A 26323-nucleotide genomic window follows, 5' to 3' on the forward strand; every position below is an offset into this window, starting at 1 on the left:
CTGCAGATCTTGCAAAACTACAACTCCTAGCATGCCTATACAGCTCTTTGCTGTCTGGGCATGCTGGGATTTGTAGTTTTGCAACATCTGGAGGGTCACAGTTTTGAGATCACTGGGCAGTGGTCTCCAAACTGTAGCCCTCCAGATGTTGCAAAACTGCAAATCCCAGCATGCCCAAACAGCAAACAGCTGTCTCGGCATGCTGGGAGTTGTAGTTGCGTACCTCCAGCTATTGCATAACTACATCTCCCAGCATGCTCTACGGCAATCAGTACATGCTGGGAGTTGTAGTTTTGCAACAGCTGGAGGCACACTGGTTGGAAAATACTGAGTTAGGTAACAGAACCTAATTGAAGGTTTTCCAACCAGTGTGCCTCCAGATGTTGCAAAAGTACAACTCCCAGCATCCACGGTCTGTCAGTACATGCTGGGAGTTGTAGTTTTGCAACAGCTGGAGGCACATTGGTTGAAAAATACTGAGTTAGGTAACAGAACCTAACTGAAGGTTTACCAACCAGTGTGCCTCCAGCTGATGCAAAAGTACAACTCCCAGCATCCACGGTCTGTCAGTACATGCTGGGAGTTGTAGTTTTGCAACAGCTGGAGGCACACTGGTTGGAAAATACTGAGTTAGGTAACAGAACCTAACTGAAGGTTTTCCAACCAGTGTGCCTCCAGCTGTTGCAAAAGTGCAACTCCTCAGTCAGTACATGCTGGGAGTTGTAGTTTTGCAACAGCTGGAGGCACACTGGTTGGAAAATACTGAGTTAGGTAACAGAACCTAACTGAAGGTTTTCCAACCAGTGTGCCTCCAGATGTTGCAAAAGTACAACTCCCAGCATCCACGGTCTGTCAGTACATGCTGGGAGTTGTAGTTTTGCAACAGCTGGAGGCACATTGGTTGAAAAATACTGAGTTAGGTAACAGAACCTAACTGAAGGTTTACCAACCAGTGTGCCTCCAGCTGATGCAAAAGTACAACTCCCAGCATCCACGGTCTGTCAGTACATGCTGGGAGTTGTAGTTTTGCAACAGCTGGAGGCACACTGGTTGGAAAATACTGAGTTAGGTAACAGAACCTAACTGAAGGTTTTCCAACCAGTGTGCCTCCAGCTGTTGCAAAAGTGCAACTCCTCAGTCAGTACATGCTGGGAGTTGTAGTTTTGAAACAGCTGGAGATTTGCCCCCCATGTGAACGTACAGGGTACATTCACACGGGGAGGTTTACAGTAAGTTTCCTGCTTTAAGTTTGGGCTGTGGTAAATTTTTCGCTGCAGCGCAAACTCCTAGCGGGAAACTCACCGTAACACGCCAGTGCGAATGTACCCTAAAAACACTACACTACACTAACACATAATAAAGGGTAAAACACTACATATACACCCCCTTACACTGTCCCTCCCAATAACAATGAAAAACGTATTGTACGGCAGTGTTTCCAAAACGCAGCCTCCAGTTGCAAAACAACAACTCCCAGCATTTCTGGACAGCCACTGACTGTCCAGGCATGCTGGGAATTTAGCAACAGCTGGAGGCACCCTGTTTGGGAATCACTGGCATAGAATACCTCTATGTCCACCCCTATGCAATCCCTAATTTAGTCCTCAAATGCGCATGGCACTCTCTCACTTCAGAGCCCTGTCGTATTTCAAGGAAACAGTTTAGGGCCACATATGGGGTATTTCCGTACTCGGGAGAAATTGCACTACAAATTTGGGGGGCTTTTACTCCTTTTACCCCTTATGAAAAGGAAAAGTTGGGGGCTACACCAGCCTGTTAGTGTAAAAAAAAAATGTTTTTACACTAACATGCTGGTGTTGCCCCATACTTTATTTTTACAAGCAGTAAAAGGAAAAAAAAAAGACCCCCAAAGTTTGTAACGCAATTTCTCCTGAGTATGGAAATACCCCATATGTGGGCGTAAAATGCTCTGTGGATGCACAACAAGGCTCAGGAGTGAGAGCGCACCATGTACATTTGAGGCCTAAATTGGTGATTTGCACAGGGGTGGCTGATTTTACAGCAGTTCTGACATAAACGCAAAAACATAAATACCCACATGTGACCCCATTGTGGAAACAACACCCCTCACGGAATGTGACAAGGGGTATAGGGAGCCTTAACACCCCACAGGTGTTTGACGAATTTTCATTAAATCTGGATGGGAAAATGAAAAAAATAAAGTTTTCACTAAAATGCTGGTGTTACCCTAAATTTTTCATTTTCACAAGGGAAAATAGGAAAAAAAGCCCCCCAAAATTTGTAACCCCATTTCTTCTGAGTAAGAATATGCCACATATGTGAATGTAAAGTGCTCGGCGGGCGAACTACAATGCTCAGAACAGAAGGAGCGCCATTGGGATTTTGAAGGGAAAATTTGTCCGGAATTAAAGGCCACATGTGTTTACAAAGCCCCCATAGTGCCAGAACAATGGACCCCCCAACATGTGACCCCATTTTCGAAACTTCACCCCTTATGTAATGTATTAAGGGGTGCAGTGAGCATTTACACCCCACAGGTGTCTGACAGATTTTTGGAACAGTGGTCCGTGAAAATGAAAAATTTTATTTTTCATTTGTACAGCCCACTGTTCCAAAGATCTGTCAAACGCCAGTGGGGTGTAAATACTCACTGCACCACTTATTACATTCTGTGAGGGGTGTAGTTTCCAAAATGGGGTCACATGTGGGGGGGTCTACTGTTCTGGCACCACGGGGGGCTTTGTAAACGCACATGGCCCCTGACTACCATTCCAAACAAATTTGCTTTCCAAAAGCTCAATGGCGCTCCTTCTCTTCTGAGCATTGTAGTGCGCCAGCAGAGCATTTTACGTCCTAACATGGGGTATTTCCATACTCAGAAGAGATGGGGGTTACAAATTTTGGGGGGCATTTTCTCCCATTACATTTTTTAAATATTGTTAATTTAGTGAAAAAACTGCACTTTAGTGAAAAAATTTTTTTTTTCATTTACACATCCGATTTTAACCAAAAGTCGTCAAACACCTGTGAGGTGTTAAGGCTCACTGGACCCCTTGTTACGTGCCTTGAGGGGTGTAGTTTCCAAAACGGTATGCCATGTGGGTTTTTTTCTGCTGTTCTGGCACCATAGAGGCTTCCTAAATGTGACATGCCCCACAAAAACCATTTCTGCTAAATTCACATTCCAAAATCCCATTGTTGCTCCTTCCCTTCTGTGCTCTCTACTGCGCCCGCCGAACACTTGACATACACATGAGGTATTTCCTTAATCGAGAGAAATTAGGTTAGAATTTTTTTTTCTCCTATTACCACTTGTAAAAATTAAAAAACTGGGTCTACAAGAACATTCGAGTGTAAAAAATTACGATTTTGAATTTTCTCCTTCATTTTGCTGCTATTCCTGTGAAACACCTAAAGGGTTAACAAACTTACTGAATGTCATTTTGGATACTTTGAGGGGTGCAGTTTTTATAATGGGGTCATTTGTGGGGTATTTCTAATTTGAAGGCCCTTCAAATCCACTTCAAAACTGAACTGGTCCCTGAAAAATTTCGATTTTTAAAATTTTGTGAAAAATTGGAAAATTGCTGCTGAACTTTGAAGCCCTCTGATGTTTTCCAAAAGTAAAAACTCGTCAATTTTATGATGCAAACATAAAGTAGACATATTGTGAATTCGGGTAGAAAACAGACATGGTGCACATCTACAATCTTGTATAATGATCTGATTGCTTCTCAGCATAATATCAAAAACTAACAGGTTGTTAGTATACATTTTTGATCAAAAAGTACAAGCCCACTCACCACGTCAAGGCCACCTATTTAGAGTGGGTCCCTAACGTCCCTAGCATAAAATGGCGTAGCATCGGGCGGCGACCACCACCGCCGCGACACCAGTGCCCACGGGGGGGGGAACGACCCACTGGCAGAGCGGCCCCAATGCCACTCAAACCAGTCTATGGGTCGCACCTCCCCGCATACACGGCGCCACGGCAGCAACGGACGCCGCACAGCACCACACCAGTGTGAACAAGGTGTAATAGCACACTTACCAAGATCTCCCAGTCAGACTGGGCGGCTGCTAGGAAAGAAATGGCCCTTGTGTAGCTAACTACTACTTATATAGGGTTGGGCTGAGGGGGTGGGGAAGAGTGCAGCACATGTTCAAAAAAAAAAAAAAAAGGAGGGGATTAAAGATGAGCAAACTTACAGTAAATTCGATTTGTCACGAACTTCTCGGCTCGGCAGTTGATGCCTTATCCTGCATAAATTAATTCAGCTTTCAGGTGCTCCGGTGGGCTGGAAAAGGTGGATACAGTCCTAGGAGACTCTTTCCTAGGAATGTATCCACCTTTTTCCAGCCCACCGGAGCACCTGAAGGCTGAACTAATTTACGCAGGATAAGTCATCAACTGCCGAGCCGAGAAGTTCGTGATGAATCGAATTTACTGTAAGTTCGCTCATCTCTAGAGGGGATAGAAAACACAGTGTGAATTCGGGTAGAAAACAGACATGGTACATATCTACAATCTTGCATAATGATCTGATTGCTTCTCAGCATAATATCAAAAACTAACAGGTTGTTAGTATACATATTGTAAGTAGACATATTGTATTTGTGAATCAATATATAATTTATTTGGAATGTCTATTTTCCTTACAAGCTGAGAGCTTCAAAATTTGATTCAAATTTTCTAATTTTTCATCAATTTTTTGAATTTTCCACCAAGAAATTATGCAAGTATCGACGATAATTTACCACTACCATAAAGTAGAATATGTCACGAAAAAAAAATCTCGGAATCAAATTTATAAGTAAAAGCATCCAAGAGTTATTAATGCTTAAAGTGACAGTGGTCAGATTTGCAAAAAATGCTCCCGTCCTTAGGGTCATAATGGGCTCCGTCCCCAAGGGGTTAAATAAAGAGAGAGCACCTAATGTCATGTCAATCAAATAGTACAGAAGGAACTTCCTAAAAAGTTTACTGGTGACAGACGTCTTAAATAGGGATTGACCAATTGAATAGGGATTGACCAATTTTTTAGAGCCGATACCGATAACCTGTGAACTTTCTGGCCGATAGCCGATAACTTATACCGATATTCCGTTGACAGTATAGGTCCCCACATTAGGTTGGAAGTATAGTTACCCCCACATTAGGTTGTAGTTCTCCACATTAGGTTGGAAATAAAGTTCCCCACATTAGGTTGTAGTTCCCCACATTAGGTTGGAAGTATAGTTCCCCACATTAGGTTGTAGTTCCCCACATTAGGTTGTCAGTATAGTTCCCCACCTTAGGTTGGCAGTATAGTTCCCCACATTAGGTTGGCAGTATAATTCACCCACATTAGGTTGGCAGTATAGTTCCCCACATTAGGTTGACAGTATAGTTCCCCACATTAGGTGGGCAGTATAGTTCCCTACATTAGGTTGGCAGTATAGTTCCCCACATTAGGAGCAGTATAGTTCCCCACATTAGGTTGGCAGTACAGTTCCCCACATTAGGTGCAGTATAGTTCCCCACATTAGGTGCAGTATAGTTCCACACATTAGGTGCAATATGTTCCCCCCACAGACATAAAGCCTCCAGCCATATACAGTGTATGGCTGGAGGCTGTATGCCTGTGTACTGCCCCACTTCAGTGCTCTGACCTCCGGTCCGGCCATAGCAGTAGGTCCCGGGACCGGAGGAGCGGTGGTCTGAGCACCGAAGCTGACGTGCCACTAGTCACTTACCAAGCTGTCTTCCACCTCCATGTTCCGCTCCTCTGCGCCTCCGTTGCTATGGGCTCATGCACGGGACGTCAGTGATGTCCCGGCGTTTTTAAACAATGCAGGGCCACAGAGAGTTGGCAGGGGCATCTTTGTGTTCCAAAAACATCTTTTGGGACACAGGGATGTCTGGGCCGTAAATATATTCATTGGGGGCGCACGCGCTGGGCGCATCATTGGCATTATCGGCAAGGTTAGATGCCAATACCGATAACTTACAAAATCGTGAATATCGACCGATAATATTGGCCAATCCGATAATCGGTCGATCCCTAGTTTTAAACAGGAGAAATGTGCAGCAGGTATGTAGCACAACACATCTCTATAATCATATAATCTGTCATCAAGGTTTGGCAATGTTTATACAAATAAATATTCAAATTAAAAGATCAAGTCACACAAAAAATTTGTATTTTGGCGCCCATTTGACTTATTATACATTATCTTTAATTTGTCTCCAGTAACAGGCCTGCTCTGTGTACATAGATTTGTAAGATAACCTGTTTACAGGCTGTAAATAAGCAATGGTGATCTGATGACAATCTGATGTCTGTAGTGGTTATACACTTAAGACTGGCAGCAGAATCTACTAAACTAGATAAGTCAAATAGATCTGCAGATGAATGCTTTATTTCTATGGCCATCTTAAGATAAGGGCAGGGATCAAGTCCTGCAGGAACACATGGGAACGGAGTTCCTGCACTTTTTCCACAGCAGGAACACCATTCCTATTAGCAGGAGACCTGCAGGACCTGCCCTTAAGTGGAAATCTGGGGTGAGTTTCCACACTTTTTTCCCTGCACTTGACCCCTGGATAAGGGTATCCCTTTAACTCCTTCAGGACGTAGGGCATACCTGTACACCCTACGCCCGGTCCCGGTGTTTAAAAGGGGGTCACACCGATCGTTGTGCCGCGCGCTATTAACCCTTTAGACGCGGCGATCAAAGCTGATCGCTGTGTCTAAAATTAAAGTAAACGCTTCCCGGCAGCTCAGTCGGGCTGATCGGTACTATCGCGATGTCCCGATCAGCTAGGACACGAGAGGAGACCCCCTTACCTTGCTCCATTGTGTCCGATCGGTGTTTGATTGCTCCAAGCCTGAGTTACAGGCTTGAGCATTCGAGCCCCTAGAACGCTGATCCATGCAAAGCTATGGCTTTGCAGGGATCAGGGTAAAAGATCAGTGTGATCAGTGTTATAGGTCCCTATCGGAGTTATAACACTGCAAAAAAAAAGGGAAAAAGAAAAGTTAACAAAGGTAATTTAACCCCTTCCCTAATAAAAGTTTGAATCACCCCCCTTTTCCCATAAAAAAAAAAAACTGTGTAAATAAAAATAAACATATGTGGTATCGCCGCGTGGGTAAATGTCCGAACTATAAAAATATATTATTAATTAAACTGCACGGTCAATGGCGTACGCGCAAAAAAAAATCCAAAGTCCAATATAGCGTATTTTTGGTCAATTTTTTGGCGCAAAAAATTTGTGCTCATATCGGCCCGTATGTGGAAAAATAAACAAGTTATAAGGGTTCGAAGATGAGAATTTTTAACGTATAAATTTTCCTGCATGTAGTTATGATTTTTTTCCAAAGCACAACAAAATCCAACCTATATAAGTAGGCTATCATTTTAACCGTATGGACCTACAGAATAAAGATAAGGTGTCATTTTTACCGAAAAATGCACTGCGTAGAAACGGAAGCCCCCAAAAGTTACAAAATGAAATTTTTTCTTCTATTTTGTCGCACAATTAATTTTTTTTTTCCGTTTTGCCGTGGATTTTTTGGTAAAATTACTAATGTCACTGCAAAGTAGAATTGGTGACGCAAAAAATAAGCCATAATATGGAATTTTAGGTGCAAAATTGAAAGCGTTATGATTTTTAGAATGTGATGAGGAAAAAATGAAAATGCAAATACGGAAAAACCCTGCATCCTTAAAGGGTTAAATTCCATAATATGGCATAGCAATGATGCTTCACTAAACCACATTTATTAAAGGTGGAAAGGGCACGTCTACACTAATATCTGCAGTCCAGATTCATTTTGTCTTTAAATGTCCAGTAATAAGTGTAAAATAATGTGTGAAAGATCAGTCCTTCTCATGGATAAGACATTTCAGCTTTCATTAATTAACAATGAGTTATTGTTTGCATAAGACATCACAAGAAGCATATCATCTGTAATACCCCTTGTGCATTAGCTGTCACTCCCTTGCTTCCTGGCACTGCAAGTTTGATACAGATACTTCACAGTGGATTGCAAGGTCAGGCAGTAGCCTTGGCGAGCTAAACTCCCCGACCTCCGAATTAGAAACCTTCGAACAGTATGTTTCCTCCGCAGAAAACTGATGACAGGAATAAATTCTGAACCTTTTTTATCTTTACCTTGTTTGCAATGAAGCTACAGAAATAGCCAAGCACAGTTTTACAAAACTAAACATGTTGTGAAATCCTTAAAAAGGCTACTCCCATGAGAAACATTTATGGTATACCTCCAGGATATGCTGAAAAAAGTTTCATAAATGTGGGTCTTTAGAACAAGGGTGTTACATAAGCTGTGTAAAGCAGTCTTCTAAGGTGTTCCTGAACGCCTTCAGTAGCTGCAAGAATGCCCTCTGCCTTTGATCTCAAGATAGCTGAGGCTCCCAGAGGCAGGACCCGAATCTATTGCACATTTATGGCAGGGTCCCACATAGTGCATACACAGTGTATTTCACGCTGTGTGAATTTTTCTACACAGCAGGAGAGCGGACAGGATCGATATTCATATGCAGCCAATTTTCGACGTTAAAGGCGCAACTATACTTACTTCGGCGAGAGGGTTTTTTTCATCCTTAAACCCCCCTCAGTCCGGCTAGCCTTCGAACAAGTTTGTCTTTACCACGCCATCCAGGTACATGACACACCGTCAATCATTCACCTTCATATCCTCATCTGATAGCTCTTTCAAAGACCTTTCCAACGATACCTCATTTGTGTATCGTTGGAAAGGTCTTTGAAAAAGCTATCAGATGAGGATATGAAGGTGAATGATTGACGGTGTGTCATGTACCTGGATGGCGTGGTAAAGACAAACTTGTTCGAAGGCTAGCCGGACTGAGGGGGGTTTAAGGATGAAAAAAAACCTCTCGCCGAAGTAAGTAGAGTTGCGCCTTTAACGTAGAAAATTGGCTGCATATGAATATCGATCCTGTCCGCTCTCCTATATTTGTGTTTTTTTGCTTCTTCATTATATTATTCGGAGTGGCGAGTCACTTGCCGAGGAGGATTGATGCGGAGAAAGGACTGATATGAGAGATCACTGGTTGTATCTACGGGATTTCTAAAGTGTGTGAGTGGTTCCAGTAACCACTCACCAAGTGTAAGTGTGAACTTTATTCATTTAAAAGTGTTGCCAACTGAAGGATCAGTACACCACTCCCAACATTTTTTTTTCTTGTACTACTCTCTACATGTCTACACAGCAGGGAATCCTTTGCGTACTCTCCTATGAGCAGACCCACAGGGCTACCCACGACAGCCCAGTGTGTGCAGCAAGGTTTGGTGGTGGGCCCAGAGCGCCCATGTAACTGTGACACGCGGGGCCACCTCCAAACCTCATTGCGCACACAGGGCTGCCCCATGGTAGCTCATGTTGTCTGCTCAAAGAAGAATATGCAGTGTATTTTCCACTATGCAGTGGATTTCGCGCAGCATGAAATATGCTGAGTATATTCTATGTGTGATCCTACCCTTAGGCTAGGTTTCCACTTGGTTTTTTTTCTGGCAGTTTTTGGATATCTGCCACTGCAGTTTTTGAGCCAAGGCCAGAAGTGTATTCAAAAGGAATGGGAAATATAAAGGAATGACTTATACTTCTCCTCCCTTATGGATCCACTTCTGACTTTGGCTCAAAAACTGCAGTGTCAGATCTCCAAAAACTGTCAGAAAAAAACCAAGTGGAAACCTAGCCTAAGAGTATGTTCACATGTGCATAATCTACTGTGGGTATTCCACAATAGGAATTCAGCTTGTGGTCTATGTTGCTACTACTGACTTCAATGGGTCTGCAGCAAATCTGCTGCAGATTTTCTGCTGTGGTAAAATCCACAGCAGATTATGTACGTGTGAATTTACCCTATAGGTAACAAAATGAGCTGTGGAAAATGTTCAGCAAAATATGCATATGTAAACGTAACCTTAACCCCTTAAGGACTCAGACCATTTTGGCCTTAAGGACTCAGACAATTTAATTTTTACGTTTTCATTTTTTCCTCCTCGCCTTCTAAAAATCATAACTCTTTTATATTTTCATCCACAGACTAGTATGAGGGCTTGTTTTTTGCGCGACCAGTTGTCCTTTGTAATGACATCACTCATTATATCATAAAATGTATGGCGCAACCAAAAAACACTATTTTTGTGGGGAAATTAAAACGAAAAACGCAATTTTGCTAATTTTGGAAGGTTTTGTTTTCACGCCGTACAATTTCTGGTAAAAATGACATGTGTTCTTTATTCTGAGGGTCAATACGATTAAAATGATACCCATTATTATATACTTTTATATTATTGTTGCGCTTAAAAAAAATCACAAACTTTTTAACCAAATTAGTACGTTTATAATCCCTTTATTTTGATGACCTATAACTTTTTTATTTTTCCGTATAAGCGGCGGTATGGGGGCTCATTTTTTGCGCCATGATCTGTACTTTTTTTTGATACCACATTTGTATATAAAAACCTTTTAATACATTTTTTATAATTTTTTTTTTTTTATAAAATGTATTAAAAAAGTAGGAATTTTGGACTTTTTAAAAAATTTTTCATTCACGCCGTTCACCGTACGGGATCATTAACATTTTATTTTAATAGTTCGGACATTTACGCACGCGACGATACCAAATATGTCTATAAAAAATGTTTTTTACGCTTTTTGGGGGTAAATTAGGAAAAAACGGACGTTTTACTTTTTTATTGGGGGAGGGGATTTTTCACTTTTTTTTTACTTTTACTTTTACATTTTTTTTTACACTTGAATAGTCCCCATAGGGGACTATTCATAGCAATACCATGATTGCTAATACTGATCTGTTCTATGTATAGGACATAGAACAGATCAGTATTATCGGTCATCTCCTGCTCTGGTCTGCTCGATCACAGACCAGAGCAGGAGACGCCGGGAGCCACACGGAGGAAGGAGAGGGGACCTCCGTGCGGCGTTATGAATGATCGGATCTCCGCAGCAGCGCTGCGGGCGATCCGATCGTTCATTTTAATCGCGAACTGCCGCAGATGCCGGGATCTGTATTGATCCCGGCACCTGAGGGGTTAATGGCGGACGCCCGCGAGATCGCGGGCGTCGGCCATTGCCGGCGGGTCCCTGGCTGCGATCAGCAGCCGGGATCAGCCGCGCATGACACGGGCATCGCTCCGATGCCCGCGGTTATGCTCAGGACGTAAATGTACGTCCTGGTGCGTTAAGTACCACCTCACCAGGACGTACATTTACGTCCTGCGTCCTTAAGGGGTTAAAGAGTACCTGCACCTCGTGCATACGCCCTGCATCCCCGATCCTTAAGGACTCAGGGCGTACCTGTACCTCCTGAGCATTTCCAGTCCCCGCCGTACACCGAGTGGGGACCAGACCGGGATGCCTGCTGAAATCATTCAGCAGGCATCCCGGCACTTCACCGAGGAAGGTCCTGACCCTCCATATCGGCAATTGTGGCAGATCGCGGTAAATACAAACCGCTGATCTGCAGCGATTCCGGGTCATCTGGGTCACGTGCGACCCGATGACCCGGATAAGGATGGTGATCAGTGGTGTAGTGTACACCACCGATCACCAACCGTAATATACAGGGAGGTGGCAGTATTGCCACCCCCCCCCAGTACAGATGTGATTGTGCGCCGTAGTGACCGCACCAATCACAGTGTATGAGGAGGGGGGAGGAGAGCAGGAGCACAATGCTCCACTCTGATCAGCACCATTTTACATCTGGTGCTGATCAGAGCGGAGCTCCATCCTGTATCTCATTCCTCACAGTTCAAAAAGTGCCCCTGGCACAGCTGCGTTTAGGGACAGTTTTATATTAGGCAGGGAAAAAGTTTAGGAGGTAAAAAAAAAAATACATTTGTAATTAATTTTTTTTTCAGTGCACATCTGTAGGTGTCTGCGGGTCCGAAGCACCTTTAGCTGCGTGAACCGGGCCCTACAGGGTCACAGCGGTCTTTATTTTTTTAAAGTTTTTTCACCCTTTTTAGTTTATATATTTTTTCTGTTAGGGTAGGTCTAATTAGGTTAGGGCGGGTTAGGGAGGTAGTCTCGCACCACACCACATGCAACATATACACTAATAAGGTTTTTCCCACACACATACACACCCCCCATCCCCATTAGAGTAGGGAAATGGCCCGCAGGGCGTTTTCAGCAGAGTAGGCATATGCCATACTTGCCTCAGACACTGAAAGCGCCTCAGAGGACGAGGAAGACCCCACCTACCTTATTTCCTCATCCTCCTCATTATCTATATACTTCCATAGAAAGAAAACCAAAGCACATACCAGATCTGTTGAAAGCCGTTGATTCATTATTGAATAGCTTCAATTTCGGGGTAAGCGGGAGAGGGAGGGTGGGCCCGCAATGGGGGGGGGGGGGGGGGGGATATATGTGCCGATTACTCCACTTTTGACACGTGAAGCACTGCTATCCTAAGCCAACAGGGGTCAGCTCGTCTGAAGGTGTATAGGATCCAGCTTTTGCCATTAAGAGATCCACCTGTGTGAGCGGTGCCGAATAGAACTTGCTTTTGCTAAACTGAACCTCCTCATCATCTAGTTCTGATGATGAGCCACCAAGTCGGCGGAGACGCCGCCAAGCGAGGCCGCAAACCTCCTCTGCTCCTGACCCTGTGCCCCATGCTAATAAGAGTCCCCCTGGCGCTCATACTAGACAAGCCCCCCAGCCAAGTTTACCGGCGAACTTGACGTGATTCCTGAGTTTGTTGGCGACTCAGGAATCAAGATTGACATCGTCGGGTTCACTGAATTGGACTATTTCAGTTTTTCTTTCAGTGACGACTTTGTTAATCTGATGGTTGAGCAGATGGATCTGTACGCCCAACAGTTCGTCACCGCAAACCCGGGATCCATTTTAGCTAGGCCCGGTGGCTGGTTCCCAGTCAGTGCAGCCGAAATGAGGACGTTTTGGAGCCTCGTGCTGCATATGGGCCTAGTTAAAAAGCCAAAGGTCAGGCAATACTGGAGCGGTGACGTCCTCTATCAGACCCCGCTCTACAGTATGGCCATGACCCGTCCCCGATTCGAGGCCATTCGGAAATGTTTGCATTATGCTGATAATGCGGCATGTCCCCCCTCCCCCGAACTGATCCCGCATATGACAGCCTGTATAAAATCAGGCCGGTCATCAATCACTTCGGGGCCAAATTTTTTGAGGCCTATGTCTCTGGAAGGGAGGTCGCTATTGATGAGTCTCTCATCAGCTTTAAGGTGAGACTCAGCATCCGGCAATACATCCCTACCAAGCGAGCACGGTATGGCGTGAAGATGTATAAACTTTGCGAGAGTACCTCATTGTACACTTGCAAGTTTATGGTGTATGAGGGATGAGATTCCCATACTGAACCCCCAGAATGTCCGCCCACTCTGGGTGTTAGCGGGAAAATCGCTTGGGGCCTTTTGCACCCATTGCTAGATAAAAGTTACCACCTTTACCTGGATAACTTTTATACTAGTATCCCTCTCTTCACATCCCTCACCGCCAGATCCACGGTCGCTTGTGGGACAGTCCGGAAGAATCAAAGAGGCCTTCCTTCCTATCCCCTCCAAATTCCTATCCCCCGGGGTGAGTCCTGTGCCTTTTCCCATGAAAACCTGTTGCTGGTCAGGTATAAGCATAAGAGGGATGTCCTTATGCTGTCCACAATTCATGGGAATGGCAGCACCCCTGTCTCTGTACGAGGTACCGTGGGACCGGTCCTCAAGCCCGACTGTATTCTGGACTACAATCGGTATATGGGGGGAGTTGATCTTTCTGATCAACTCCTCAAGCCATATAACGCCATGCGGAAAACACGGGCATGGTACATAAAAGTTGCTGTCTACATGGTACAGGTTGCCATGTACAACTCTTTTGTACTGTCCCAGTACGCTGGCAACACAAAGACCTTCCTGGAGTTCCAAGAGGTAGTTCTAAAGGCCCTCATCTTTGGTGACTGCCAAGGAGCGGGTCAGAGCACCTCTGGAACTTCAGTGCCCCGGATCGTCCCCGGCCAACACTTTCCAACTGAGGTCCCCCACACTGGAAAGAAGGGACAATCCCAGAAAAAATGCAGAGTGTGTCGCAAGAGGGGAATTCGGTCACCACCACTCAATGCGACACTTGCCCCGATCATCCGGGCCTCTGCATTAAGGATTGCTTCAGTGGGTATCCTACTTCCATGGAGCACTACATTTTAATCCTTTTCCCTGATTTTAATTCCCCAGAATTCGACTCCAATGTATCAGTCCAGAGTACATTGTCCTCAAAATTTTAAAGCCAACCCCCCCCCCAAAAAAAATATATATATATTTTCCAATACCCCTGTTAATATCTTTTTTTTTTTTTTTCTCCCCAAAAAATGGGTCATGGGACACAAAGTCAACAGCATTGGGGGTTTGCAGTTTCCTCAAATGCGCAGCGCTCTCTCCCCACCTGAGCGGGGAGCGCATTTGAGGTAACAGAATATGGATGGCCACACACATCACATTCCCAGAATGATGATTCAGACCATAGGGTTTGGGGCGGGCATAATTTTTACTCATCACTCATCATTCTGTCATTTGGCATATCAGTACTTAAATTGCAATTTTCATACCCCCCCCTACACTTCATCCATTCCTGGAAAATAAATTTAGGGAACACCCGTCTGTTACAAATCTACACTTCCCTAGGGGGTATACTGTTTGCAATAGGCTCACATGTGGGTGTTCCTTTCTTGCATTTTCCTCTGAATGTATGTAACTGTTAGGTCCATAACAAACATCGGCCTCAAATGCGAAGAATTCTCACTCATGAGCTCTGTCGTATTTCCAGGCGACAATTCGGAGTCACATGTTAGTTGTTCCCAGAAATATGAAGCAGAGTATAGGTTGAAAATTGCAATTTTCAAAAGCTACCCTTCATCCATTCCTGGAAAATAAATTTAGGAAACACCCGTGCGTTCAAAATGTCCTCTTTAGCCCTATACCCATTCCTCAGGGTGGGTACTTCCTGTAATGGTGTCACATGTGGGTTTCATTTTTGTATTTTCCTCTGAATGTATGTAACCGTCAGCTACTGATATGCCATAGGCCTCAAATGCAAACAGACCTCTATGCCTTCTGAACCTTGTTGTGCGCCCATCCAGTACGTTACCCCATATGTGGATGTGTTTCCATAGTCAGGAGAAAAAGCCCTCCAAAATGTGTAACCCAATTGCTCCCATTACCCCTTGTAAAAATGTCAAAAAATTTGGTAACCCCAGCATTTTAGTGTAAAAAAATAAAAATTTTCAATTTACGGCCCACAGTTCAAAAAACCTGTGAGGAGGTGTAAGTACTCACTGTACCCCTTGTTACTTTCCTTGAGGGGTGTAGTTTCAAAATTGTGGCCACTTTTTTTTTAGATTTTATGTCAGAACCTCAACCATTGCAGTGCAAATCACCACTTTAGGCCTCAAATCTCATCGGTGCTGTCTCACTCCTAAGCCCTGTTTTGCACCTGCATAGTGCTTTCCCGCCTTATATGGAGTATTTTCTTATTCTGGAGAATTGAGCTACAAATTTTGTGGAGATTTTTTACTATTACTACTTGTAAAACTAAAAAAGTTTTGGTTAATACCAATAATTCAGTTTTAAAAATACATTTTTTCACTTTAACGGCACACTGTTTAAAAAACATGTGAGGTGTAAGTACTCACTATAACCCTTGTTACGTTCCTTGAAGGGGTATTTTCCAAAATGGTGTCGCACGTGTGGGGTTCTGCTGTTCTTGCACAGTGGGGGCTTTGTAAATGCACATGGCCCTTGACATTAATTCCAACAAACTTGTCACTCCAAAAGCCCAATGGCGCTCCTTCTATTCTAAGCATTGCAGTGCGCCCGCAGAGCACTTTACATCCACATATGGGGTATTTTCTTTCTCAGGAGAAATTGCACTACAAATTTTGGGGGCATTTTGCCCTATTACCCCATGTGACAATGAAACATTTGGGGTAACACTATCAATAAAGTGTGAAAAATCTAATTTCTAACTTTTACGGCCCTCTGTTAAAAAAATCTGTGAGGTGTAAGTACTCACTGTAACCCTTGTTACATCCCTGGAGGGGTCTAGTTTCCAAAATGGTGTCACATGTGGGGGGTTTCTGCTGTTCTGGCACCATGGGAGGTTTGTAAATGCACATAGCCCCCGACTTGTATTTCAGCAAAATTCTCTTTCCAAAAGTCCAATGGCGCTCCTTCTGTTCTGAGACCTGTAGTGCAGCAGCAGAGGACTTAACGTCCACATAGAGGCATTTTCTTAATTGGGAGAAACTGGGCTTCAAATTTTGGGGTCCATTGTGAAAAAGTAAAATTTGGGGTAACACCATAATTTTAGTGTTAAAAATCAAATTTTCCATCTTCACATTCAACTTCAAGGCAAAGTCGTCAAACACCTGTGAGGTTTTAAGGCTCACTATACCCCTTGTTACGTTCCCTGAAGGGTGTAGTTTCCAAAATAGTATGCCATGTGTTGTTGTTTTTTGCTGTTCTGGCACCATGGGAGCTTCCTAAATTCAACATGGCCCCCAAAAATAGACAGCAAAATTCGCTTTCAAAAATCCCACAGTTGCTCTTTCCCTCTTGAGCCATATTGTGAACCTGCAGAGCACTTTATGTCAACATATGAGGTATTTCCATACTTGAGAGAAATTGGGCTACAAATTTAGGGGGGCTTTTTCTCATAATACCACTTTTAAAAATGAAAAAAAAATGGGGTTACAAGAACATGTTAGTATAAAAAATGCAGATTTAGATTTTTCTCCTCCACTTTGCTGCTATTCTTGTGAAACACCTAAAGGGTTAAGAAACTTTCTGAATGTCCTTTTGAATACTTTGAGGGGTGTAGTTTCTATAATGGGGTCATTTATGGAGTATTTCTCACAGAAAGGCCCCTCAAATCCACTTCAAACTTAACTGGTCCCTGAAAAATTCAGATTTTGAAATTTTCGTGGAAATTTTGAAAATTGCTGCTGAACTTTGAAGCCCTCTGATGTCTTCCAAAAGTAATAACATGTAAACTTTATGATGCAGTCATAAAGTAGACATATTGTATATGTGAATCAAAATATAATTTATTTGGAATATCCATTTTCCTTACAAGCAGTTTCAAAGTTAGAAAAATGCTAGTAACAATGAAAATTTACCACTATGTTAAAGTAGAATATGTCACGAAAAAACAATCTCAGAATCAGAATAAAATGTAAAAGCATCCCAGTGGTCAGAATTGCAAAAAAGGTGAAAATAAGGGTTAAAAAAAATTCTGAGATTTAAAAAGCTGTGTATCTTACCTTCATTCTTGCTCACATAGTGCAATCTCCCGGCAGGAGAAAGTGGGCATTTCCCAGCAGGCATGACATCACTGAAGCCTGCTGGGGGACAACTTTTGCCCTTACATCGTTGCAGCGCTGTGATAAATAGAAGACCTCAAACTCTGTGCAGCAGCTTTAAGTCTGTGTATCTTTCAGTGAGGCTCTGTGCAGCTTTTAGTCTGAGCAGCTTTCAGTGAGGCTCTTTGCAGCTTTCAGTGAGGCTCTTTGCAACTGTCAATCAAGTTCAGTGCAGAGAAACACTTCCCGAGTTTGGGCTCCTGCCATTACAAGCAGGAGACCAAAATCTAAGATTTTGACTGGACAGAATGTGTTCTGGCCAAGAAGAGAAGTAAAGGTGGCTAGAAGTAAACAGCAGAAAAAACAACATAAAAGTTTTTAGTTTTTTTAATGGAAGCCAAAAGTTATTTAATTGGCATAAGGAATCAAATATTAACCCCTTAACGTTACACGTCCTGCGCCGGCTCCCGCGATATAGAGCGGGGTCACGCAGCTATCAACAGCCGGGACCCGCGGCTAATACCTTCCCGGCAGCTCAGTGGGGCTGATCGGGACCACCGCAGTGAAACCTTGGTGTCCCGATCAGCTGTTAGGACACGAGGAGGGTTCCTACCTGCCTAATTGTTGTCCGATCATCGATTCACTGCACCGTGCCAAAGATTAAGGCAGGAGCAGTGGAGCGCCGATAACACTGATCAATGCAATGCTATGGCATAGCACTGATCAGTGTCTGCAATCAATGTACTGCATGTTATAGTCCCCTATGGGGCTATAACATTGCAAAAAAAAAAGTGTAAACAAAATTGTTAATAAATGTGATTTAACCCCTTCCCTAATAAAAGTTTGAATCACTCCCCTTTTCCCATTTAACCCCTTAAGGACACATTTGTTTATTTTTATTATGGTTACATATTTTTATATGGAATTTGGGAAAAGGGGGGTGATTTAAACTTTTAATAAGGAAGGGGTTAATGGGTGTTTTTTTAAACTCTTCATTCAACTTTTTTTTTTACACTTTTAGTCCCCTTAGGGGACTTTCAGGAGGAATCATTAGATTCCTTATACAGATCAATGTGGCTTCATAGAACCACATTGTTCTGTGTGCTCTTCTCTTAATTGATAAATCCTGGCCCTGCCAGGCTTTATCATTCTCAGCGCAGCAGCCGGCATAGGACGAGAGATAAGCCCTCCAGCTACCTCAGTAGTGGATACCCCCCCCCCCCCGCGCAATTGCTCTGCGGGGGGGGGGGGGGGGGGGGGCGATCCACCCCACTGGACCACCAGGGAGCATTTAAATGTCCCTTTAGACGCCGCTGTCAACTTTGACAGCGGCGATCTAAAGGGTTAACAGCCAGCCTCTGCAATCGCGGAGCCCATGTAATACAACGTTTGCCGTCTTAGGATGGGTCGGCTCGTCATTAGACGGCAACCGATTAAAAAAAAAAAAACTATGTAAACTACGTAAATGAAAATAAATATGAACATATGTGCTATCTCCACGTGTGTAAATGTACGATCTATAAAAAAATATATCGTAAATTAAACCGCATGGTCAATGGCGTACACATAAAACAAATTCCAAAGTCCAAAAATGCATATTTCTGGTCACTTTTTATACCATAAAAAAATTTATAAAAAGTGATCAAAAAGTCAGATCACAACAAGAATGGTAACGAAAAAAACTATAGATCATGGTGCAAAAAATTAGCCCTCATACTGCCTCATACGTGGAAAAAAAATAAAATTATAGGGGTCAGAAGATGACAATTTTAAACGTATACATTTTCCTGCATGTAGTTATGAATTTTTCAAGAAGTGCGACAAAATCAAACCTATATAAGTAGGGTATCATTTTAATCGTATGGACCTACAGAATAATCATAAGGTGTCATTTTTACCGAAAAAATGTACTGCGTAGAAATGGAAGCCCCCAAAAGTTACAAAATGGTGGTTTTTTTTTTTCAATTTTGTCGCACAATGATTTTGTTGGGGGGGTTTTGACGTAGATTTTTGGTTATAATGACTGATGTCATTACTAAGTAGAATTGTTGGCGCAAAAAATAAGCCATCATTTTGGTCTGTATGTGCAAAATTGAAAGGGTTATGATTTTAAAAGCTGAGGAGGAAAAAACAAAAGTGCAAAAACAGAAAAACCCTGAATCCCCAAGGGGTTAAAATTCCTGTTTAATGCCAATGCCCATTCAAGTTGCATTTACACACACACAAGATCTGCTGCAGATTGGGAGATATAAAATCTGCAGTTGTAGATCCCAAACAAGATAAGTCTTATGTATTTTTGATTGTCTTATTTGCAAATGCGGTTTTTAGAACTGCAGATCTGCAATTGTCTAATGGTTTTTGTAGAATGTGTTCGAACTTTAGAAAATAACCCATCCTTAGTGTTTAAACAAGTGGCATCCTTAAGGGGTTGAAGGTCTATTCACACAATATTAACCATTCAGAAGGGTATGCTTGGTTAGGAAAAAATATGTCCTGGTTTATGGTCTTAAGAATTACATGTTGCACATTGTATGTCCACATTGTAGTGCATACTTAGAATTGCTATAGAATGATATTGTGATAAGAATGGCAGGTATTTTCTGTAGGTTCACACAAGTAATACCATAGTTAGTTTCTGCCTTGACATATGTCTACCTGAAGAGCTGGTCGATGGTACACTTGTCGCCTGAGTGTAATTGTTTTCCAGCAGTGGGCAGGAATTGTTGCTAACATGCTCCCGTTTTACTAGCAATTCTGCTGCATTTGGTAGAGGGTTTAGATGGCTTATTCCCAATTCCTCTTCTTGATCCTGCTGCCTTCTTAAAGCAACCTAGAAATAAAGTCATAGAATATATAAGAATGGCTAGTTCTGCCCTCTCTAAAGCTAAAGGTCATTGTCAGATACAGAGAAAGAAAAAAAAAACATTGCTTATTGGGATAATCAGTAAAAAAGTTCAAGTTAAACATCGAAATGAAATAAAAATTACACTACATAATACGACATGTCATATGGTTAAGGAATATTTACAAAGCATAATAAATGTAGTCATCAGTAACCAGCGATAATATAGGAACGAGCATCATGCATGTATGAACATCTATGTTTCAGTAGTTCTCTGGTTTAAAATGATGTCCTTTTGATATTGGTTGAATATTTTCAACAAAAGTTAATTTCCAGTATGCACGTGAAGAGTGCTGATTCTCGTCCTAGGGGATGATTTATTTCATTTTTGTTTGAATAAGATCTCTGTAGACCACAACTGATCCAACGGTTGTGTATCTGCCAGTTATTACCACAGAAAATTTGACACACTTAAAGGGACTGTCTCCCAGGACAAAAGGGATTGACTGCCCAGGACAACTACTTTCCATATGTCCTTTAGGAGTATATGGATGTCATAGAGTGGAATCTTCCCACTCAAGACCCCTCTTTAAAAGCCACAGTGGAGCTGCAATAAATGATGCATACAAGAAAACAAAAACAAAGCAAAAATTACAATCTAAGGACAATCTTTGGATAAGAACAAAGCCTATGCTTAAAGGAAAAGTTCCACTTAGAAAAATGCATCCCCTATCCAAAAGAAATGGGATATATATTTATATATGTTACCTAGGAAGCCATTTTATATATATATATATATACACACATGTATGTATGTATAAATTGAAGAAGGAAACGCAGCAACACTCTGGGCAGTGTAAACGGCATTCGGGTGATGTAGGTACATGGTCCCAGTTTGAGGGCCAGACGAAGTGTACAGAAAAAGACGACCATAGCACTCACAGATGAGGTGAGGAGTAGCTTTATTCCATCACAGCACGGCTGGTGACGTTTCAGCTACGCAATTACAGCCATTATCAAGCTTGCAAATGGGTCTAATCCCGTAGCCAAAACATCGCCAGCCGTGTTGTGATGGAATAAAGCTACTCCTCACCTCATCTGTGAGTGCTATGGTCGTCTTTTGTTTGCTCTCTCTCTCTATATATATATTAGGGCTGCATCAATTAATCGACGTTTTCGATAAAATTCGATAACAGGATTCGTTGTTGACGAATCCCGTTATCGAATAATCAGCCGATCCATTGTCCGGGTTCCAGCTGTGATAACACTGCTGCGGGAGCGCGGTAAGACGCTAGTCCGCACTGCCGCAGCCTCTGTTAAGTTAGTCTGGTCCCTGTCCCACCCTCCTCTACCCACTGCTCCCCAATCACGTGTGCGGCTGCTTCTCTGAACTCCTCCCCCTCCTCCAGCTGCTTGTGGACGCTCTACACTTATGGAGCCTCAGCCTGCTGTGAAGGACCCCGTACCACTACCGCCAGTAGGACAGTTTCCTGCAGTTTAATGCGCCCTGCCCCTGTTACTGCCGCATTGCTTATTGACACACACATGGGGGGTATCTGCAGAGCATTGCACCCTAGTGTCATCTACAGACACTAGGATATAATGCTCTGCACATACCCCCATGTGTACAGTAGTGTAAGTGTGTACTACATGCATACTGCTATACATATGGTAGTATGTGCAGAGCATTGCATCCTAGTGTCTGTACTACAGACACAGGGGTGCAATGCTCTGCATATACCCCTATGTGTATAGCAGTGTGTGCAGAGCATTGCACCCCAGTGTCTGTAGTACAGACACTAGGATGCAATGCTCTGCACATACTACCATGTGTATAGCAGTGTGCATGTAGTACACACTTACACTACTATATATATGGGGGTATGTGCAGAGCATTGCATACTAGTGTCTTTACTACAGGCATAAGGATGCAACGCTCTGCATATACCCCTATGTGTATATCGGTAAGCAGTGCACACCACTTTACCCGTGGGGGTTTGTGCAGAGCATTCCACCCTTGTGTCTGTAGTACAGACACAAGGGTGCAATGCTCTGCACATACCCCCATTGGTAAAACAGAGGGTATGTAGTACATATACACTGCTATACACATGGGGGCGTGCAGAGCATTGCACCCTTGTGTCTGTACTACAGACATGGGTGGGGTGCAATGCTCTAAAGTCTGCAAATACCCCCATGTGTATAGGAGTGCTATAAAAAAAAGTGTAAAGTAAAAAGCAATTAAATGTAAATAAACCGCCCCTCCCCCATAAAATCTTATACAAAAATCGTTAAAAAAAATAAAAATACATATCTGATACTGCCGCATGGCTAATTGTCTGATCTATTAAAATTAAATATTAGTAAATCATTAACATTTTATTTTAATAGTTCAGACAGTTACCCATGCAGCAGTATCAAATTTACGCTGGTTTCTGTACAGGATCATTAATAATGACCCTGTATAGCAACCGGAGTAAACTTAAAAAAAAAAAGTCAAAACTTGCTGTTGTTTGGTCACATCACATGCTAGAATACTTTTGATATGGCCATTGTACATAATTCTTCAAGTAGAATCAGCTGGACCCCTTATTTTGGCATTCGATAAATTGTTAGTCGACAACTAATCAATTATTAAAATAATTGTTAGCTGAAGCCCTAATATGTATAACCATACACACTAAATGTTACCTGGGCAGCCATAACGCGTTGTCTCTCAGCAATCAGGCTGCACTTTCTGCACTGGCAGTCTCTCCACATACAGAAGCGCTTGTGACCCTTTAAAGGCGATGAATAGCCATGGTTCCTACAACGGGCACACTTAGGTAAGCGTGGAGTCTTCTTTCCATTGCCCCCTGAAGCGACAGAGCTCTGAGCCTTGTTAAATGGCTCTCCGTTGTTAGGCATCCTGTTTCTTCAAACCTAGAAAGATCTGAAAGGTGAAACAAAACTAGTCTCACTATAAGTCGTAGTTCAGTTAGGGAAAAAAAATTGTCAACATAAGGAATGCTGTGTGATTTGTGTGGGAGAACACCGAAAAGCAGGGAACAAATCACCAATGCTTTCAATATCCCTCCCACAATCTTACACAAAAGCTCAGAAACTATATTGTGAAAATGTGGTGCACTTGTATAGTTAAAGGGGTATTCCCATCTCAACTATCATAGGTAAACCTGCAGGGTACGAAAAGTTAAAAGGCATTCATTTAGAAAATACACCCCCCCCCTCCCTCCTGATGAGCAAAGTTAGAGGACTAGTGATGGGGAAAATCAGAGGAGGGAACATGAGACAATAAAAGGAGGGGAGATAGAGATGGGCACAATTAGAGATGGGGAGATGGGCAAAATCACAGGAGTGGAGATGGGCACAATCAGAGGCGGGGAGATAGGAACAATCAGAGGGGAGATGGGGACTATAGTGGAGATGGGGACTATCAGAGGAGGGGAGATGAGAAAATCAGAGGAGGGGAGATGAGAAAATCAGAGGAGGGGAGATGAGAAAATCAGAGGAGGGGAGATAGGGACAATCAGAGGAGGGGTGATGGGCACAATCAGAGGAGGGGAGATAGGGAATATAGTGGAGATGGGGACTGTAGTGGAGATGGGGACTATCAGGGGAGGGGAGATGAGAAAATCAGAGGAGGGGAGATAGGGACAATCAGAGGAGGGGTGATGGGCACAATCAGAGGAAGGGAGATGGGGAATATAGTGGAGATGGGGACTGTAGTGGAGATGGGGACTATCAGAGGAGGAGGGATGAGAAAATCAGAGGAGGGGAGATGAGACAATAAAAGGAGGGGAGATGGGGAAAATCAGAGGAGAGGTGAGGGGCACAATCGGAGGAGGGGAGATAGGGAATATAGTGGAGATGGGGACTATCAGGGGAGGAGAGATGAGAAAATCAGAGGAGGGGAGATAGGGACAATCAGAGGAGGGGTGATGGGCACAATCAGAGGAGGGGTGATGGGCCCAATCAGAGGAGGGGTGATGGGGAATATAGTGGAGATGGGGACTGTAGTGGAGATGGGGACTATCAGAGGAGGGGAGATGAGAAAATAAGAGGTGGGGAGATGAGAAAATCAGAGGAGGGGAGATGGGCACAATCAGAGGAGGGGAGATAGGGAATAAAGTGGAGATGGGGACTGTAGTGGAGATGGGGACTATCAGAGGAGGGGAGATGAGAAAATCAGAGGTGGGGAGATGGGCACAATCAGAGGGGAGATAGAAACAATCAGAGGAGGGGAGATAGGGAATATAGTTGAGATGGGGACTATAGTGGAGATCGGGACTATCAGAGGAGGGGAGATGAGAAAATCAGAGGAGGGGAGATGAGACAATAAAAGGAGGGGAGATGGGCACAATCAGAGGGGAGATGGGCACAATCACAGGAGGGAAGATGAGACAATAAATGGAGGGGAGATGTGGAAAATTAGAGGAGGGATGAGGGGCACAATCGGAGGAGGGGAGATAGGGAATATAGTGGAGATAGGGAATATAGTGGAGATGGGGACTATCAGAGGAGGGGAGATGGGGAAATCCTTGGAGGGAAGATGGGGACAGAAGAAAGCATATGGGATAGTAACAGTAGGAGAGATAGTGACAGAGCAATGGATAAAGGCAGTTGGAGACAGAGCTGGGCAGAATGGGACAAATCAGAGGACACAACCAGATGGAGACAGAGCAGAAGACATGCTGATCTACTGCAATTTTCACACACATCAATTTCTAGAGGTCTAAAAAAAAGGAGAAAACATCCAATGAGCAGCAATTGTGTGAAAGAAAATGCCTTGTTGAAGTCAGAGTTGAATGGGCAGACTGATTTGAGGCAAAGGAAACAGTAACGTAACTTAACCCCTTGGGGACGGAGGGTTTTTCTGGTTTTTGCACTTTGGTTTTTTCCTCCTCACCTTTTAAAAATCATAACCCTTTCAATTTATTTTACACCTACAGACTCATATGATGGCTTTTTTTATTTTTATTTTTTTTGACCCCTACAACTTTTTTATTTTTCTGTGTAGGGGTCGGTATGAGGGCTAATTTTTTGCATCGTGATCTGACGTTTTTATCGGTACCATTTTTGTTTTGATCTGACTTTTTGGAATTTTTTTGCACATACGGCATTGACCGTGCGGTTTAAATAACAATATATTTTTATAGTTCGGACAATTATGCACGCGGCAATACTACATATGTTTATTTTTTAAATGGGAAAAGGGGGGGTTATTCAAACTTTTATTACGGGAGAGGTTAAATGATCTTTGATAAACTGAGGTAGGAAGGGTCCGGCACATGCAAGACTAGGGCGGTATGGAGGAACAAGGGAAGGTGGCGATGCGGGCTAGGTACAGGTTACATAGTTACATAGTTAGTATGGTTGAAAAAAGACATATGTCCATCAAGTTCAACCAGGGAATTGAAGGGTAGGGGTGTGGCGCGATATTGGGGAAGGGATGGGATTTTATATTTCTTCATAAGCATTAATGTTATTTTGTTCCAGGAATGTATCTAATCCAGTTTTAAAGCTGTTAATTTTTCCTGCTGTGACCAGTTCCTGAGGTAGACTGTTCCATAAGTTCACAGTTCTCATGGTAAAGAAGGCGTGCCGCCCCTTGAGACTAAACTTTTTCTTCTCCAGACAGAGGGAGTGCCCCCTCGTCCTTTGGGGGGGTTTAACCTGGAACAGTTTTTCTCCATATTTTTTGTATGGGCCATTAATATACTTATATACATTTATCATATCCCCCCTTAAACGTCTCTTCTCAAGACGTTTAAGCGGGGATATGATAAATGTATATAAGGCAGTGCAAATCACGGCAAGTACAAGGTATACAAAAGAAGAATCCAAAGAAGATTGCACTCACCTTCCACAAATTTATTCAAAGGAGTGTAGGCACACCGGGTGTGCCCCTGCCTTCGCTATTGTATGCCTACACTACTTTGAATAAATTTGTGTATGATGAGATGAGTGCAATCTTCTTTGGACTCTTCTTTTGTTAAATGATCTTTATTAACTTTTTAATAAACTCCGCATTATAGAAAGGGAGTGGGCGCATTATAATCAAGGTATGCAGAATACCATCTCTGAACACAAAACACATTATACCTTGAAGCAGAT

The 26323-nt window shown here is 43.0% G+C and overlaps 1 protein-coding gene across 5 annotated transcripts in view; it reads right to left on the reverse strand.

Annotated features, from left to right (window-relative positions):
* The window catches only part of DMRT1 (doublesex and mab-3 related transcription factor 1), a 171860-nt gene that overhangs the window by 140061 nt on the left and 5476 nt on the right, over positions 1-26323 (reverse strand). For all 5 annotated transcript variants that reach the window (XM_056522967.1, XM_056522969.1, XM_056522971.1 and 2 more), the window contains exons 2-3: positions 22901-23141; positions 20023-20197 (exon numbers count right to left, since the gene is read on the reverse strand). In XM_056522967.1, coding sequence (XP_056378942.1) covers positions 20023-20197; positions 22901-23116 — 391 coding nt within the window. In that variant the 5' untranslated portion in view covers positions 23117-23141. The remainder of the gene's footprint in view (positions 1-20022; positions 20198-22900; positions 23142-26323) is intronic.

Source organism: Hyla sarda, chromosome 1 (assembly GCF_029499605.1).
Source record: "Hyla sarda isolate aHylSar1 chromosome 1, aHylSar1.hap1, whole genome shotgun sequence".
NCBI classification, from domain to species: Eukaryota; Metazoa; Chordata; class Amphibia; order Anura; family Hylidae; genus Hyla; species Hyla sarda.